We start from the raw sequence: 19936 nt of genomic DNA on the forward strand, positions 1-19936 counted from the left end.
AACAGTAATGTTTTCCTAAGACCATTAGGAACTATTTCAAAGCCAGGAAATATATCATCACATTTGTTTTAGAAAGGTCATTTAGTTTGCCATGTGGAGACTGGATTTTTAAAGAGATCCTCAGAGACCAGTTCAAAGACTGTCATGGTTATCTAGGCACAAAACTACTGGTGGCCACGACTGGGACCCGCCAGAAGAGACAGGAGCCAGGAGACAGATAAAAGCAGTGTCTGTAGGGCTGGGCACTCCCAAATAATTGAAGAAAAACTCAAGTCTTGTAGAAGCTGTGATGTGAAATAGAAGTCCAGGCTTCTAGAAGTCTAGAAGTTCTTAAGCCACTTTCACATACATGAAAATCCTAGTATGGACTGCTTTAAAACCTTGTATAATTCCTTCAATCCATTGAAAATCACCTCAGAGGCAGCTTCCTTCACCTCTGTCACATTATTTGTCCTCTCCGGTGGTGAGAGGCCACCCTGTAGACCATCACACTCCCAAGGGGCTGCTCCCCACACAAGGCACCACGCTGTGCAAGAAAATGCCCACTCAGTTCTTTGCCAGCCCACAGCCCCATGGCTTCTCCAGGTGTGGGCCTAGAATATGTGTCTGCTAAATGGCTGGACTAGAATTCTGAAGGGTAATTTCTCTCCTACCAAGATGACAAGCGGGTTTCCAAAGACAGATGTGTGGTTCCATTGGAGAGAATCTATTTTGAGCATAAGCATCTTTGGCCGGGCACCATGGAATGGTGGGGAATGTGTGGAAAACTGGACTGCTTTCTTTGACAGTGGCTTTCTGGAATTGCTGAGTGAAGGGGGAGCAAAGAGCCCTCAACTGTGGAAGAGGCAGTGATGAGCCAGAGTAGACCAACTAATGCCTTAGTGCTTTGTCCCCAGTTAAATCCTTCTCAGATGCCAATGACATGTCCTATACCCTATCAAAAGAAACATGAAGCCCCTCCCCAGAACTGGAGAAAGTCCCTGTCAAATGGGAATTAGGGTCTGAGCACGCATGTGCAGACTGATGCTCATACGATGAGGTGCTGGACCCGGGAGTGAGGCTTCTAAGGTTTACATTCCATTTAAATTTTGATGGCTATGCAAGGCAGAAAAATTAAGTTTAGAAATCAGACATATCCTTTATAATTAGCGTTTTCATTTTCTTTGCATCTATACCCAGAAGTGGAATTGCTGGGTCATAAGTCCCAGTTTTAATTTTGTGAGGAATCTCTGTACTGTTTCCCATACTGACTATACCTGCAGTGCACCAGGGTTCCCTTTTCCCCACCGTCTCCCCAACCAGCGCTTATTTTTGATAATAGCCGTTCTGACAGGTGTCAGAAGATACGTCATTGTGGTTCTAACTTGCATTTCTCTGATGAATAGTAATGTTGAGCCACTTTTCATGTGTCTGCCACTTACATGTCTTCTTTGTATTCTATTCAATTGTACTTCAATTGGGGGAATAAAAAAAAAAAAACAGGTTTGCTGGGAATCACAGCAAGACTGGTCATTTCTGCAGTGGATTATTTGCCTTTTCCTCCTGGATGGAGTGTGCTGTGCCATCTGGTGGACATGGTGGTAACTGCATCTTCCCAAGCATCTCTGGCTCCTAATTGTCTTCCACCCCGGAGTGGCTGAGAAGGTGGAAGGGGACTGCCTCACTCTTGCCTTCTAAAGGCCAGATTTGAGGCTTCCCCAAGGAAAGCCAGAACATTATGAGGACGATGACAGTGTTAGGCCAACACTGTCCTCTCACTCTGCTGTTTATCAATACATCATCTATGATGGTCACAGCCAATATCTGCTGGCTCCTTGAATCTGTTCATTGCAAAGGAGATGGGACAGGCCTGCAAGCTGGCTTCTGTCAAAATAAAGTTCCAATATTTTTAAATATTTCTAGAAGGAGCAAGGTAACAAAAAATTAAGGTTGGCGACAGCTTTTTCCTGCAGGTAGCGTGCTGGTTTTCTTTTCTGTGGTTATTGAGCTTGAAGTAGGGAGAATAGCGTATACATTCAGCCCAGTTTGTCTTAGGCAAAAAGAGAAGCACAGAAACAACTTGGGGCGCAAAGGTGTAGTTCTGAGCTTATTTGAGTGGGTGTGTGACCACTTGCAGCCAGTTCCTTCAGGTTTTGTGAGAAGCACACTGGTAGCTGTGCTGGGGAGCTGGAGTATCAGCTGCAGTGCCTCGAGCCCGCTGTCCTTCACACACCGTCTGTGACAAGCAGTGTTCTCTGTACGGTGGGAATAATAATAGGACTGCCGTCGGGGGTATTTGGCTCCTCATTTCAAACATTTCAAACTATGCCACTGTCTCCATGGAGATGAGTGTGAACCACAGTGCACCTGAAGGAAGTGCAGTTTCAGAAGTGAACTGCGTCAAGGGATGAGAGGCCAGAGCTCTGGGCTCCATGTGATGGTGCTCCCTGTCCACATAGGGGCCTATATCCAGGAGGCAGGGGTGGGCCTCCAGCCCCTGCCTCATGAGCAGCTCCCATACTCTCCCCCGTGGCCCCATTTGATGGCCCCTTTGAGACAGTATCAACAGAACCTGGCCTGCAGAGATCTGGTTGATGTGGGCAGGAAGTGTGCTGATCACCTCCCAGTGTGCAGGTAGCTTCTGCAAGTCACCTGTGGGGGTGCAGAGTTTAGCATGACATTTGAGGACAACCTGCCATTTCTTTTTTTTAAAGACTTATTTTATGTATGTGTAGAAGAACTGGGGTGTAGGCCAGAGGTACAGAGGGTGAGAGGATTCTCCAGAGACAGAGTGGGGAGCAGAACAGGCAGATCAACGAAGTACACTGCTGAGGAGAGCAGCGGGTAAGACAGGAGAGTTGTGCTGCGCCCTGGGGTCAGCTCCCTGGCTGGGGGTTGACTCTGGCCACAGTGGTAACAGCATGTGACTTAACCCCTAGGCCATCAGGAGGCCCAAGCCCTATCATTTCTTCTCTTGCACTAAAGAGTTTAAGCTTTGGACTGTGTTCTGAGGTCACCATCACCTCCTCCAAGAAAGATGTGTACTGAGCATCTATTGTGCACAGCCTGTGCACAGGAATGTGGCAGCCCTGTGAGGTGCGCCTTGTGATTTCACCCATTTTACAGGTGTGAGAACTGAGATGCTGTGGCCTGGTTAGTCCACCTGGCTGCTGGGAGAGGTCAGGATGTGGGGGTCTTGGCAGTGGCGCATCTGCGTCTCCCTGAGCACCAGGCACAGTGCCCTGAACTTAGGAAGAGCTTCTTAAAGGCCTGTGGGGCTGAGAATGGAAGGATTCATGTACCAGAAGGACATTCAGAAACAGAGGCAGATGCCCAGCGAGGCTCTGAAAGACCAGCTATGTAGAGCGGCAGCTGGCAAATCATCCATTTAAAATTCAATGTCATCTGGCCAGCAGCCTGCTGGTCCACGGCCAGCCACGTACAAAGGCTGATTTGATCAGCTTTGGCTCTCTCATTTCAGGCACGCCACCTTCCAAAGAAGTGCCTGTTGGGAACTACCCGTTCATAGTCACCTCTGACGATGGAAGGCAGGTTCCTGTGGTCCAGGCCTATGCCTTTGGCAAGTACCTAGGCTACTTAAAGGTTGAGTTTGATGAAAAGGGAAATGTCGTCACTTCACATGGAAATCCCATTCTTCTCAACAGCAGCATTCCTGAAGGTATGTGAAATCTGGGGAATGTTCCATCACCTCACTCTGGAATTTTTGTTATGGCTTCCTCTGGTTCATGTTTCAGGACAAGACTGTAATACTTTTGAAGAATTTAACTTCTTCATTCAGTTCACCCTTTTCACAGATACAGCGATTTAAAAATAGACCCAAATGCCAGAAACTCCCAGTGCCTTCTTCAAGTCCTCCCAGCATCAAACCCTGTGTCATGGCTTCTTGCACTTTTTCAAGCTTCTTGCACATTTTCAAGCTTGACCCCAGCCTGGGAAAGCCACACTCAACTCATGACAGAAGAGCACTGATATTGAAGCTAGGGGTTCTGATTGGGTACAGCAGGGCACACTCCTGCCCTCCTTGCCTGGAGCAGTTATGCCTGGGGCAAGCCACCTGGTCTTGATGGACTTGTTTATTTATCAAGTGAGGGAGGGTCTCTCCTACTCTTGTCTGGGACTTAGAGTAAAAATGGGTTTTTCATCACCCATTTTCACATAGTGGACATAAGCATGGCCTATGCTGCTTCCTTTCCTATTTGCCATCAGGAATGAGGGGAGATGGGTGGTGAGGTGCCACCTGCCATGGGAGCCTGTAGTCACAAAACCAGCCTCGCTGCAGCTGGAAAGAGGCCCAAGGGGCCTCAGTTGGCCCTTTATGCTGGCCCTGGCCTCCCAGTCATCACTACGAATGCATCTCAGGTGGACTAACACAGTTATAATTAGCTGGTGTTAGGCCACTCAGCATAACTTTTTAAATTAAGATTCATTCTGTTTCTTGCTACCAGGAAACAAAATAGAGGTTCCTAAGAGAAATTTCACAATCAAAACCAACATGTACATATAATGGCAAAGAAGCTAAGTGATGCCTGATTCCTTCTCCAAAGGAGAAGGAGCAGTGTGATACCTGTTTCAACAGAAAGCTGCCTTTTTCCCCCTTTCAATTAGATCCAAGCATAAAAGCAGACATTAACAAATGGAGGATAAAATTAGATAATTATTCCATTCAAGAATTGGGGAAAACAATCGTCTATTTGGATGGCTCCACTGAATCCTGCCGCTTCAAAGAATGCAACATGGGCAACCTGATCTGCGATGCCATGGTGAGCGGCCCACCCAGGTGGAGGAGGGATGGTGGAGTCCTCTACCAGGAGGAGTTAGGGCAGGTGCAGAGGGGCAAACTGGTAGCCCCTTTGAAGGTCTTTAAAAGCTCCCTACCCAGCTGGAAAAGATCATGCTTAGTGAGATAAGCCAGAAAGAAAAAGAAAAATACCGAATGGTTTCACTCATAGCAGGAGTATAATGGACCAGGCGAGAAAATAATAAGAATAATGAACAGTCATGTACCAGAGACATTTTGTGGGGGTGGAGTGGGGAATGGGATCAAACGGTGTTGGGGGGGAGGGAAGTGCACAGGACTATGGTGATGGCACATGGGTGACTCGGTGATGGGAAACCCATGGGGATTACAATTGAGATGAAAAAAAAATGTACAAAATGATGTAAAAACAAACTATTATATTTATAAAAAAAAAAAAAAAAGAAGAAGAAGAAGAAGCAGCTCCATACCCATTATAGAAAGCAGTATGGGATGTCTCAAGACATTAAAAATGGGTTTACCACTCAACCCAGTAATGCTAATCCTCAGCACCTATCAAAAAAACTTAAGGACACTAGTTTGAAAGGAAATCTGCATTCCTATGTTTATTGTAGCACTACTTACTATAGCTACACTCAGGAAAAACCTAAGCACCCAAGAACAAGGAGTGGATCAAGAAGATGGGATACATACACACAAGGGAATACTACTCAGCAGTCAGAAGATAAATTCATGCCATTTGTTCCTACATGGATAGCGCGTAAGAGGATAAGTCAGGAGAAAAAGAAATACTAAATGGTGTCACTAATATGTGCAATATAAAGTAGCTAAATAGATGAAAAGACAGGCTGAAAAACTAATCCTTGATAGTTGATATAGACCAAAAGAGACATCAGTAGAGGGGAAGGAATGGGGGAAGGAGAACAAAGAAGAAAGGAAGCAAAGTGTTCTGTGGTGGTGAAATATGGGTAAATTGGTGGTGAGTACACAATGGTGACAATACCCAGTGGGGGTACCCCAATAGTACCTGTTAAAAATATTTTTTTTTAAATCCATAACCACACAAAATCTAGACATGGATTCATACTGAGTTCCTTAGGACGGGGTCCAAAGTAGGTCAGCTGACCATCGCTTGATTGCTTTACAGGAACTGATGAGTTTAAGGTGTTTATCTTAGGTGCCTGAATTGTGGATGTTGCTTCTTTTTATAAAATGATGTGAAAACACAAACTCTGCTACTCTAGAGATAGACATAGTACATAAAACACATTTGTATGGACCAGAGAGTTTGCACTGACCTGTACTCTTAGCTCCACAGAGGCTGGACTTGTGTGACTGGAACCTCCTCCCCAAGTAAGAAATGACAACATACAGTTATTTTGAGAATAGTAGATCCTACAGTGGAGTAAGTTCATCCCTGAAAATTGCCTGTGTGCCCACTTGTCTGCAAAGTAGCTGTGGTCCTGGAACCAGAAGTCCATGCGCCTTTTAAGTGGAGGTGCCATTTGGTTGCCCACCGACAGGGCAGGTGTCCATGCTGTGCCAAGGTGTCTCCATCAGACTCGTCTCTCCCACAGCCTCAAAGCCCACACACAAGGGACCATTTCTTGCTGCTTGGCATGGAACCTAGGAAACAGCCACAATTTTCATGCTTCTAATGCCAGACAAGCCTGGCTCCCTGGCCCCCTGCAATCAATGAGAGACATAGTTAAAGTGAAACCAATATATAACCGGAAAGAAAGACCCCAGATGGTTAGCAAGGCTAATCTCTCTTAAGAGACTGGGCGAGTGTAAAAGACCTTGCTTTTGCACTTTCTTTTTTCCATATGGAAAGTAGTTATTTCTTGTAACTAAATACATATTTGCATTTAGTGACCTTGATGCTCCTCAGTTTCAGAAAGCTGCTTCTCAAAATTGCCAACATGGAAATCAGTTAGGGACCTAGATGTGGAGGCCAGGATTCTTGTTGGCCTGAGAATGGGAGTTGAAATGTTTTCAGGCTGCCTGAGGAAAGACCATGGAAGAGCAGCAGCACCACAGGGCAGGCCGATCCACACGGCAGAGAGCCCATCTGAGAGCCCACTTCTCTGGAAGCACAGAGATCTTTAAAAAAAAAAAAAATTATTTATTTATTCGTACAGAACTGGGGTACAGGCCAGGGTGTGATGCGGAGGGTGAGAGAATTCATCAGAGACAGAGCGGGGAGCAGAACAGGCAGATCGACAGAGTACACTGCTGAGGGGAGCAGCGGGCGGGTCAGGAGAGGTCTGCCACGCCATGTGGTCACCTCTGGGGCAGGCAGACTCATGCGGAAGTGGCTTAAGCTTCTTTGTGCTGTGTTTTAACCCGCTGCCCCACCAGGGAGGGCCCAGCACAGGCATCTTAAGAGAGGAAGCTCAGAGCTACTTGCTTCTAAGAATCTGACAGAGGACTGGTTACAGTCATGATCTAGTTCTAAGTGCAGCTGACACGTGGACAATGCTGGTGGTAGGAAGATAGGATAACTTATCCCCCCACCAATCTGTGTAACCAGAAATCCTTGTATACATTTTGACTTCCCCAAAATTTAGTAATAGTACAATGCTGACGGAAGCCACATCCATAACACAAACAGTTAACACATATTTAGTATGTTATCTGTATGATATGCTGTATTCCTAGAACAAAGTAAGCTAGAGAAAAGAAAATGATAAGACCTTCGTAACTGGATCATCATAAACGTCTTCATTCTCATCAATTTCATGTTGATGAGTAGGCTCAGCAGGTGGAGGAAGAGGGAACACTGAAAAAAACCTGAATCTAAGTGGGCCTGTGCAGTAAAAACCCATGTTGTTCCAGAGTTTTCTTGAGAAATCTCTAGGAACACAGGAGGGGGGGGAAGCAGCTCTTTCCTCAGTAGAACTAACCAGCTTCCTGAAACTGGTCCAAAGGAAGAAGACCCAGCATCATAACTAATATAAATTTGTGCTATTCGTTGCAGATTAACAACAACCTTAGACATACAGATGAACTATCCTGGAACCACGTGTCCATGTGCATTTTAAACGGAGGCGCCATTCGGTCTCCCATTGACGAGCGAAACAACGGTGTGCTGCCAGGGCTGGGGGTCCCAAGATCAGCCTTGCCCCCTTTGACACACCAGTGGGCCGCCTAGCCACCTAGCTCATCTCCAGCCACACACCGTCATGTCAGTTCTTTCCATTTGGGCTAACTGCTGTCAGTGCCCATCCCCAAGGGCACACTTAACTTGGCTGTTCTCTTACATGTTTGCACAGGGAGAAAACAGCTTGGGTTAGTAGAACCTAAGCTTGATCTAAACTTCTAACTCATAGAACTAAATACTGATTGGTGCTGATTTATGCAAAATTTGACAGCCTCCACATTGGTATCTGGAAAGAGAAAGACAAATAATGTCAATCTCCTGTACTGGAAAAATCAACCAGTGGATTAAATTATTTTGCTGCATTCACACATATCCAGAGTTATATCATGATAAAACAAACCAAACAAGCAGACAGATATTCAAGCATTCGTGTGGTCTTCCATGGTACAGTGGCAAAGCAAGTCATTTTGTTGTTGTTGTTCTGGTTTTGTTTCATGTCATTTTATTGAAGTAACTGGATCTACAACACTGTATATATGACTCAGAAGTGCAAGTACACCTCCTCAGATGTGTGTTACCACAACATACTCACCACTAAAGCACCAGTCTAAGCATAAGCCTAGCTTCATTTCATAATGACAACAGGAACAGGCAGGGACACGCTGGAGGGACTGAGCAATGCTGGACACCCACTGCAGATCCAGTCTCAGGCCAGGACATCCAAGGCAGAGAACCCTTGATTTGGAACTATAGCTTTTTCTAAGTTCCTGCCATCTTTCCCAGTGGCAGAGACTGCTTGAATCCATTCCCTCCTGAGTGTGAGAAACTATGGATCACAGCTGACGCTGTCCTAAAAGTTCCCTAAGTCCCTGCGTCTCCCGCCCCTCTCCTCCCATCCTAAGGGAAACTGCTCTTGGGGCAAGCTTGTTCTCAAGCTGTTTTCCTTCTTGCCTCATCTGTGACCACCATCAGGCACAATTACCTGGGAGAACCTGGCTGCTGTGCTACCCTTTGGAGGCACCTTTGACCTAGTCCAGTTAAAAGGCTCCACCCTGAAGAAGGCCTTTGAGCACAGCGTGTACAGATACGGCCAGTCCAGTGGAGAGTTCCTGCAGGTTGGGGGTAAGTCACTATCCACGGTGAGGTGGGATTTCCTGCCGGTAGGCTATGTTCCCCAGACCAGGCCTTCCCCTCTGTGGCCAGGCTGGTTTGACATTTCTCCCCACTAACAGCAATGTATAACCTTTCAATCAGACCTCCAAGATGAGGTCAGGTGAAAGCCCCAGATCCTGGCAATGAGCAGTACTTGCTGAGTCTGGTTTGGACTTCAACTGGATTCGCTTTTAGGAGCCAAACTCCAAGCTCTAAGCAGGTCAACTGCCTTGAGATTTCATTTCACTTCTGTTTAAATCTTAGCTGTTTAAACATTCAGTATTCCTTATAAAAAAAAAATCTATTCATAATTGCCTACAACCAGGCAGAGGTTCAAAGGAATAAAGTGCCCAATCAGTATTAACAAAAGATTTCTGAGGGGGTGGCCTGCCGTATAGGCCCCCTGGAGTACCTGGCTCTGGTTCTGCTGGGACCTGGGGCACATCTTCCACCTCTCTAAGCACAGCAAGAAAACCTGCCTCATGGATGGCAGTGAAAAATTAAATGAAAATATATGGTTCCCAAATCACAGGGCTTCCAGAATACTTTTGGCAACAACTAACTCCAGTATACAGTAAGCCCTTATTGCAGTACTCTTATTTGACTTTGAAACCACATTTGGTCATACCTTTTCACTTTAGACCACAGTCCCACTGATAGGCACCATCAACTTGCTGGGCCTCCCTCTCCACTGTTACGACTGAGGGCCCACACAAGGCAGAGAGGCCCGGTTTGCTGCCTGTTGGATAAACGCAGACATTTTATACTTTTTCCAGGAGTACTCTGAAGGAACTATAGCACTTTGGAGGATGTGGGTGTGTTTTATCAAGAAACACAGACCCAGATCATTACCATTTAGTAGACTTCAAAATTTTAACAAGTGTTCTATACTTCTCTATTTCTCATCTTTCAAAGTCACTGAACCAAGACAATGGACCAGCTGTTCAAGATTTCTAAAAGATAGAGTGACCCCTACCCCATTAGGTGCCAGGCCAGTTTTCTTCCCAGTGATTTGTTCTCAGACTTCCCAGAGGAACCCAAGCATATACCTAAATCAAGAGGGTAGCTACAATGTACCTCTATTCTCTCCTTTTTTTTAAAGATTTATTTATTAATGCATACAGAATTGGGGTCAGAGATGCAGGGGCAGTGAGATTCACCAGAGACAGTGGAGAGCAGAACAGGCAGCTATACTGAAACATACTGCTGAGGGGAGCAGTGGGTCAGGCATGGTCTGCTGCTCCATATGGGTCACTCTCCCCCCAACGGGGGGTAATGTTGTAGTAGCTATAATTGCTTCATAGTGCTGTGCTTTAACTCTCACCCCAGAAAGGGCCCTGTACCTCTATTCTCTTGATGCTATTTTACTCAGGTTTAAACTAAACAAAAACCAAGCCCAGTGCTCCAGTTCCAGACTTGGCCCAAATCCCTTTCTTAGGAAACAGAAATTGTTCCTTTGGTTCCAGTGAAAAAATATGGATTCATTTCTATTCTAGGAATTCACGTGGTTTATGATCTTTCCCGAAATCCTGGGGACAGAGTGATCAAATTGGATGTTCTTTGCACCCAATGTCGAGTGCCCATGTATAAACCTCTCCAGATGGACAAACTGTATAATGTGGTCCTCCCAAGTTTTCTTGCCAGTGGTGGAGATGGATTCTACATGATAAGAGATGAAGTAATAAAGCATGACTCTGGTGAGCACATTTCTCTTTTCTCCCTGTCCCAAAGGTACGTGAGGTCCACAGAAGTAGGCAGAAGAGAGGAGCTGCTTGTAGTGGCAGCAAGGCAAAGCCAGAGCCCACCTGCAGCCCACGTGGCTGTGGCTGACTCCCCAATGCTTTGTTGCTCCTTCCAACACACACCCATCCATCCATCCAAGTCCAAGGAGGAAATATTTTGGGGTCACAGTGTTTTTGAAACTCATTTAAGTACATATATACAGTTACTGAAATTGTGAAATCACATCTCTTGGATTGGACATGAAGACTACCATATTAAATGATCTAAACTTTCTTGAAGAAATTTTTAGTGTAACTAGTTCAGCTAGGAGTGTAACAATTTTTTTCCTTTATAAATTAAATTATTTTTCTTTTTCTTCCATCACTGCTCATTTTTGGACAGTATATGATCAGTCCTTTCAAGTACAGTCACCATATTTCTATCACCAAAGCATCCATAATCCATCACCATAGCTCCTTATGCTCTGCCTCCCTACCCCATCGACGCCCTTCCCTCTGCCCCCTCTGAATGCCTCAGATCTATGGCCAACTTTCAAAGTCATTGTCTGACCCCTTATTTGGTTCCTCTAGATCCCATATACAAATAAAGTCAACTGATACTTATCTCCTGCCTTATTTCACTTAGCATAGTTCCTGGCTGTAAAAAAATCTATAGAACCAACCATAATTGATCCTAGTCAATGATTTCAGCAGTGATAAAGGTCTATTATACCCAAGCCTCACTTTTAAAAATAAAATTGAGAACCACTTAAAGTGCATAAAATTTGCTGACACAACACACTACACCTTCCTCTTCTCCAGGGCTCCAGAAACCAGCATGCTTACTAGACATGCAGCATGTCCTCTGCAAACCCAAGAGAGAGCTGAGACAGGTTCCTCCTCAGCCTGACCATGATGGCCCTCTTCCTTTAACTGCTTATTCCCAGGAGGGTAGAGCGCAGAGCCAGGCAAAGGAGGCAGATGTCCATGGGAGGACAGGGGCTGACTGCTTCTGCCCATTCTGTGATAGGGGACAGGACAGAGACTGATGGTTGTGTAGCACCCAAGCTCAGGCTAACAGGTGTTGGAGAGGCACAGCTCACACAGAAGACTGGAACTTGGGCCTAAGGGCTCTCAACCTGACTATATATTAGAATCACTTGGGAAGCATTTTAAATTAAATGCATGCCTTGGCCCCAACTTTTAAGAGATTCTAATACAATCGTGTTGGCACAAATGTCACTTCCAGTGATTTTAATGTATACTCAGAGCCAAGAACTACTGGGAGACTTTTTAACAATAAAATCCCATCAGGTCCCTGTGGCTTTGGTGTAGTTATAGACAACTACTAGTTCTCTCTCCTCTCTTTCAGAAATCCATTGTCTTGCCATCAGTCATATGGAAATATCAGACAATCACGTAACTGCACTTGATCCTTTAATACCCTTGCTTAGGGTTGTGAGGTCAATGAACTCTTTCTTGAGTCACCTCAGAACTGAGACTACTTTGTTCCTCCCAATGATGTCCAATGTAGGCCAACTGGCACACTTAACATAGAATATGAAGCAATCAGATTCTTTGTGCTTAGGATCACTGCTATTCTTACCTTCTGTGACACATTAACCCTGCTTGTGAGGGGAGTATATTCACTCATACAGCTACAAAGGACCTTACATTGATTTGGTCTCTTCCCCTCTTACTGTTCATTGATAATTATTTTTTCTGCAGTTAAAATAGTGTGTATGTATTTTTCTAGGTGATCAAGATATCAATGTAGTTTCTGGATACATCTCAAAAATGAAAGTCGTTTATCCAGCAGTTGAAGGTCGGATCAAGTTTTCTGCAGGAAGTCGTTGCCATGGAAACCTCTCTCTAGTATTTCTTGCATTTTTGGTAATGAGCATTGTTTACTAGTAGCCAAAATGTATCTTTGCCATTAACCTGTGGGACTTCATTTTACAAGTGAGATTTAAGTCTGCCTTTCAGGAACTGGCCTTGTGATGGCTTAGGTCATCCTCAGCTCCTAGAAGCTCAACTTAGATGGTTGTAAATGAAGACATTGACACACTCCCAGGATCAGCAACTTACGTGAACAAACAGGGAAAGAAATGAAAATGGGTTCTCCCACCCCCAGAAAAGAGCCAGCCATCTTTTGTTTACATGTGTACATTTCAATAAAAACTTTGATAATAATTTTAAATCATAAAAATTGTTTTTCTCTTTATAGTTCTTATCCACCAGCAATGTATTACTTACATAGAGTTTTATTTTTTACAGGGAGTTTTAAGCTGTTATCTTGCTTGATTCCCATAACTTTGGTGGGCAAGACGTGTTTTTCTCATTTGTCAGATGAGGAAACTTAAGTTCAAAAAGAGTTGACTTGTTCAAGGCCATATAGCTAAAAGTGACAGGTCTAATATCTGCACCTGTGTCTTCTGGCCTGGAATCCAGCACTCTTTCAACTATATCTAGTTGCTGTTTGAAATGATATTTAATGATCTCTCTAAACAATCAATGACTCCAAACTCATGGATGCAAGTCTCTGCTTTATTTCTGGGCTATATGTATTTTTTTTTTTTTTTTTGCTCCTACTGTTCTAGGGAGTTTAATAGATTACACATTCTCTTTCATCACCATGTGCCTTTGATGAGTCAGGAGACAAGTGGCTCAGCAGATAATGGGAAAGAAAAGCTGCAAAAAGCAGACAGGGGTTTGGAGAAGCAAAAATAAAAATCCTGGCCTGATTTACATTAGATAAAGGAAGGAGCTAAAGGACATTTAGATTTTCAAAACAACTATTTGCTGAGAAGTGGCAGTACAGTGCCAGATGCATGGTATTAGCTATATAATAATAAATTTTAAGGGGCCTCCCTTGTGGCCTATAGGTTAAGTATCAGCACTATCGCCACTGTGGTCTCAGTTTGACCCCTGGTAAGAGCTGACCCACATGGTGCAGCAGACCTCTCCTGACCTTCCCACTCCTCCCCTCAGCAGTGTATTTCAGTAGATCCACCTATTCTCCTCCCCACTCTGTCTCTGTCTCCCCACCCCCAACACCTCTGGCTTACAGCCCAGTACTCTCAGGCAAAAACTAAGTAATAATTTTAAGAGATACCTTCAGTTCTATGCTGTTTCCTTCTTTTAATATGAGGATGTCATGAGTTTCTATCACAAGATGCAATTCTAAACCTCTACTAGTCCCTCCCTAGCCACATGCCAGCACTGCATTTCTTTTTAGGCACACATTCTCCTTCTCCCAACCCTCTGCCCCTCCAACACTCTCTCTCTCTCTCATCCATTACCACTACCACCATTTATGGGAAATCTAGAAGGGAAACACAACTGAAGTCAGCTTCTGCCTCCAAATCTGAACAATCACTCAAACTCATTCTCCAGGACAGAAAACTCACTAGGAATGGGTACCTGAGTGGAAGCTCAGGAAATATCAGACTGGTAAAATAATTTATACTCAAAAAAACAAATACTTGCTTAAGGTTGATAAGCATGTGAGCATGCTGAGCATGATTCAAAACATCAATGGGCACCTTTACCTTAAAAATAGTTGAACGGCGGCTAGTAGTTAGCAAAGGGGGTATGTCTGTCTCTTGGTGTTTACAAATACCAAGTGTCCTTGATACATAATATACATTTAAATTTCATGACTTTGGATAAAGGATGTTGCAGTAAAATAAGGCCTTCATTCTATGCATATTCAGAATACCAGAAAGTAAACAAATGTCAGTAAGATTTTAAGAGGAAATTAGGGAAAGATGCACTTCAGATATATTCTTTTATGCTAGGCTAGTACAATAGTGTAAATTCTATTGAAGCACAATTTTTTCAAGAAATTTTTAAAAATACTCTAAATATGCATGCATGTATTGTACAATGTAGTATTAAGAAATGACATCAGGGCCCTCCCTGGTGGCACAGAAGGTTAAAGTGCCGCACTGAGAAGCTAAAGCCACTTCCACATGAGTTCGATCCCTGCCTGCCCCGGAGGTGATCCATATGGCCGGCAGACCTCTCCTGGCCCATCCGCTGCTCCCCTCAGCAATGTACTTCAACAGTCGGCCTGTTCTGCTCCCAACTCTGTCTCTGGTGAATTCTCTCACCTCCCCTGCACTTCTGGCCTGTACCACAGTTCTGTATGCACAATAAATAAATCTTTAAAAAAAGAAAAATGATATCAAACCACTTTGCAACTGTAAATTCCAAACAATAAAATTCCAATTATTCTCCTTATTTCTTCTTTCAAACACCTGTAATCCAAGACCGTATTAATATTTTCACATATTCCCCCCTCAGATGTGGTTACTGTAGCTCTCCCAGGACCAAAGCACCCACACTCCTCCACCATACTCCACTGTGTCTACCCTCTCGCCCCTTCTCCCTCTAAAAACAGTAATTTAGATTAAGATGCCTGGACATAGAATTAGCTGCCATGCCACCAATGTATCTTTTCCCAGATAATATGTACCCTTTAAAGATTTAGATTGCAGACTACACTCAGCTCCTAGCACAAGTTATGCTCTCAACCATACTACTGCCATGTACTTAGACATACTTTTCATCTTTATGCACTTTTATGTCACCAACTTTATATTATTTGTATTGTTTCCTATATTTTATTCTAAACACCTAAGAAAGCAATAATTACATCGTCTCCTTAACTCTATCTTCCATAGGACCTGCATAATAGAAAATAAAAGATTGATGCTGGAAAAATACTAGTTAATAAATGTATGTCTGATAAATGGTTCAATATAGTTATGTTCTGTGATCACATCTAGAAAGAAAGAAATGGTGACATAAGTAATTCAAAATAGCAGATCTTTGGAAAGTCATCTACATTTTACTTTGAAATGCATTAAGGCTGGCCACAACTATATAAAATAGCTCACTTAAAGACAAGCCATGGAAATGATGGCTGAGGGTGCTATGCTAAGAGAAAAAATGAATTGGGCATAGGAAACACTTGTATTTTGTCCAGCCAACATTCACCCCCTGCTTCCATATAGCATCCTAATAATCTGCTATGTATCAATAGTATAAGAAATTCAATGTTGAACATTATTTTTCTTAGTAATCAGGTAAACAGACATTTCTCTATAATTTTAAATGTCAAATAATTGAGATAATTTAATGAGAAAAAATAAGACATGCCAGAGAACTTAAAAAGTTTATCCAAAGTATTTAAGTGGAAAAGTAAATTTTTATTGAGGTAACAGTGGATTACATCATTGTCTTAAAATTATAGGATCTCTCCACCAAATCAAAGACAAGAAAAATAAAAACTATATGATCATATCAACAGATGCTGAGAAAGCATTTGATAAAGATCACCATTCATTTACAATATAGGCCCTCAAAAATACATGGGCTAAAAGGAACATACCTTAATACAATAAAAGCCATACATGACAAACCCATAGTTAACATCATTCTTAATGGTGAAAAACTGAAAGCCTTCCTTTTAAGATATGGAACAAGATCACAATGTCAACTCACACAACCACTTTTCTATATAATATTAGAAGTCCTATACAGAGCAATTAGGCAAGAGAAAGATATATAAGAAATCCAAATAGGGAAAGAAAACTAGCATTGTTTGCAGATAATATGATAATACATAAGGAAACCTAAAAATTCAATGGAGAAACTAATTAAAACAATAAACCAATTTAATAATGTAGCTGGATACAAAAATCAGTAGCCTTCCTATATGCAGTAAATCTAAACAGGAAGAAGTTAAGGAGACCATCCTATCTGCAACTGAAACAAACAAAAAATCAAATACCTGAGAATAAACTTAACCAAGGATGTGAAGGACTTATACAAAGAAAATTATAAAAATTGTTAAAAGAAATGGAGTCATAAAGACATTCCCTGCTCATGAATTGGAAGAATTAACATCAAAATGAACATCCTATCAAAAGCAATTTACAGATTCAATGCAATACTGATAAAAATCTCAAGGACATTCTTCAAAGAAATGGAACAAATAGAGGCCCTCTCTGGTGGCATAACAGGTTAAAGCACAGCACTATGAAGCTAGCCACAGCCACTTTAGCATGAGTTCAGTCGGTACCAGGCCAGGGGGGTTATCCACATGACTTGGAAGATTCTCCTGTCTCACCTGCTCAGAGCAGTGTACTTCATCAATCTACCTGTTTTGCTCCCCACTCTGTCTCTGATGAAGCTTCTCACCACCCCTGTCCTCTAGCCTGTAACCTAGTTCTATATGTATAAACTGGACCATCACATGCAAAAGAATCAAACTAGACTACTACATCACACCATATACAAAACCAACTCAAAATGGATAAAAGAACTGAACTAAGACCTGAAACCAGGGGGCGTCCCTGGTGGTGCAAGGAGTTAAACATAGCATTATGAAGCTATCTGCAGCGGACTGCAGCACAAATTCAATTCCCAGACAGGGAGATGACCCACGTGGTGCAGCAGACCTCTCCTGTCTCACAGGCTGCTCCCCTACTGGTGTATTTCAGTAACTCCACCTGTTCTGCTCCCTACTCTATCTCTGGTGAATCCTCTCACCCACCGCACTTCTGTCCTGTACCCCAGCTCTTGTATGCATAAATCTTTTTAAAAAATAAAATAAAAAAGACGTGGGGGCCCTCCCTGGTGGTGCAACTTGGAGTTAAAGCACAGCACTGTGGAGCTGTCTACAGCCATTGTGGCGTGAGTTCTGTTCCCCATCTGGGAGGTGACCCACATGGCACGCAGACCTCTCCAGTACACCCACTGCTCCCATCAGCAGCGTATTTTAGTAAGTTTGCCTGTTCTGCTCCCCACTCTGTCTCTGGTGAATCCTTTCACACCCCACACCTCTGGCCTACAACCCAGTTCTTCTATGTTAAAAAAAGGAAAAGAAAATGAGAAAAAAGGAACGTAAATCTATTGAATGTATTAATGTGATAAGCAAGCAAATCACATCTCCCTGTTTTTCCACATTAAATATAATTATTTACAAAGAGATATAATGCAAAGTAAAGTCTTACCTGTTTACCCTGGGAGATTATAAATTAACTGTTAAGGAGAAAAAAGCAATTAGCAATGGTGATATGAATAACAGGTATAAAATGAAACAATGTAATAACGAAGCACTTTTAATCATTGTTAAGTTTGTATTAGTCTTTATTAGAACAAAAAAAAATCAAAATTCCCGACACTGAATTACATGATACATACAATAATATACAAAATTTATAAAAGGAAAGAAAGTACATATCCACTTAGCAGAAATTTCAACCAAATCCAATGTTTACATCCACGACGTCACAGAGGTAACTTCCTTTTGTACCTACAGTAAAAATAAATCTATTTAATAGAGGACAAAATAATAGAGTTCATTTGCAAATAGCCTGACAGTTCATTAAAATTCTAACCTAAAATGTGTATGTATCTATATATTCAAAAGAAAATAAACTGGCAAATGCTACAGATACATTTATCTCAGAGATAATGGTAAGGTATAACAACAGATCTTATAATCTTAAACAGAATGCTAAAATTTTCTAGTACTGATCCCCATGTAAATTGAACATAAAATATCTGTGTTCACACTGTTTTAATACATATTGGATTATTATAACTTAAAAGCTTTTAACAGGTCAATATTCCAAGTCTAGTTTTCTCACCCTACAAAACTGACAATTCATTTATTACAATGCAGTCTTGAAGAGTAGTGATTTCATCTGACCAAAGCCATTAGTCAAAAAAGCAAAAACGGGCCCTCCCTGGTGGCGCAGTGGGTTAAAGCACAGCAATGAGAAGCTTAAGCCACTTCCGCATGAGTTCGATTCCCGCCTGCCCTGAGATAACCACATGGCCCGGCAGACCTCTCCTGACCCGCCCGCTGCTCCCCTCAGCAGTGTACTTCGTAAATCTGCCTGTTCTGCTCCCCATTCTGTCTCTGGTAAAGCCTCTTGCCGCCCCTGAGCCTCTGGCCTGTACCCCAGTTCTGTATGAACAAATAAATAAATCTTAAAAAAAAAAAAAAAAAGCAAAAACGGTGAAAAAATAGCTTAAATTTGTATTAAAAATTCAAAATCTTCAAGATTCAATATAATAACATATCCATCCTCTAATTCCAATTCTTTTTGTGTTCATGGACTCATATAAACTCAAGGGCTTCAAAAATATTGAAGTGTGACATACACAGCATTTAATATTATAGATGAAATGTTGGAGAGCTTGGACCATTCTGGCAGTAGAAGAACATTTTCCTCAAGAAAGACTGAAAAGTATAATGTCCCTCCTACCTGCTTATAATTAGGAAGAAATAAAGGTATGGCAAAGGTTATTCATTCCTACACCTTAAAGCCACTCTGAACATATTGAAGAAAGAAAATATAAACACTCACTTTTTAAGTTCATTTTTAAAAGGGCCACAGTCATAAAGGTTTTCTTAATTTTTGTCTCTAATTAAAATAAATATCAGTATTAAAATAATACTGACTAAAATAATTAAGATAATAAAGAATAAAATTGCTGTGTTTTAGTTACCTTATTTAGCTCAGGAAACAGTTCTTGTATAACAATATCCAATAAAACATAAGTCAGCTAAAACACCAAAAAAAAATTTAAGGCATTAGATAAAAAACAAAACAAAACAAAAATAAAGCACAAAAACTCAGGACAATGGTAATCTCTAAATGGAAAGGTAGGGAATAGAACTGATAATAAAAACACAAAAGTAGCTGCAATTGTATCATCGCTCTGCTCTTTTTTTTCCTTATCATTTCAAAAGACAGGTTTATTAACAAATGGAGAAAGAGACACCTGCAGGCATTCAGGAGAGCTGCTCAACATTCTGTTATTAAGATGAGTGTTAGGTACACAGTGTTCATATTGTTAGATAAATAAGGACATAAAATTCAACTGTATTGAGAGGTCAATAAAACATGTATAGCCTATAAACATAAAAATATCAATCACTCTATAAAATCTGAATGGAACTCTAGATTATTTAAGTTTGTATTTTACTTCATGAATATTCTGCATATTCCCCAAATGTTCCACAGTACATATAATGTATTTCAAGTCAAAACAATTCATGTTATAAAGAAAAAAAGGTAATCAGCAAAAAAGTAATACAAATTTTTTTCTATCTAAATGTTTGAATTACATTGCCATCACTTAATACAGTGTCATTTCAAATTAACAGTATTCCAGACC

The 19936-nt window shown here is 42.0% G+C and overlaps 2 protein-coding genes across 2 annotated transcripts in view; one reads left to right on the forward strand and one right to left on the reverse strand.

The window, feature by feature from the left end:
- The window catches only part of NT5E (5'-nucleotidase, ecto (CD73)), a 47829-nt gene extending 34905 nt beyond the window's left edge, over positions 1-12924 (forward strand). Inside the window, exons 4-9 of the mRNA XM_004673661.2 lie at positions 3461-3658; positions 4606-4760; positions 7737-7842; positions 8832-8981; positions 10508-10708; positions 12489-12924. Coding sequence (XP_004673718.1) covers positions 3461-3658; positions 4606-4760; positions 7737-7842; positions 8832-8981; positions 10508-10708; positions 12489-12646 — 968 coding nt within the window. The 3' untranslated portion in view covers positions 12647-12924. The remainder of the gene's footprint in view (positions 1-3460; positions 3659-4605; positions 4761-7736; positions 7843-8831; positions 8982-10507; positions 10709-12488) is intronic.
- A 4956-nt stretch (positions 12925-17880) lies between these two features.
- The window catches only part of SNX14 (sorting nexin 14), a 66142-nt gene continuing 64086 nt past the window's right edge, over positions 17881-19936 (reverse strand). The window contains exons 28-29 of the mRNA XM_004674060.2: positions 19265-19321; positions 17881-18059 (exon numbers count right to left, since the gene is read on the reverse strand). Coding sequence (XP_004674117.1) covers positions 18021-18059; positions 19265-19321 — 96 coding nt within the window. The 3' untranslated portion in view covers positions 17881-18020. The remainder of the gene's footprint in view (positions 18060-19264; positions 19322-19936) is intronic.

The sequence above is a fragment of the Condylura cristata genome, unplaced genomic scaffold (genome assembly GCF_000260355.1).
Source record: "Condylura cristata isolate star-nosed mole 26May11 unplaced genomic scaffold, ConCri1.0 scaffold00001, whole genome shotgun sequence".
NCBI lineage: Eukaryota > Metazoa > Chordata > Mammalia > Eulipotyphla > Talpidae > Condylura > Condylura cristata.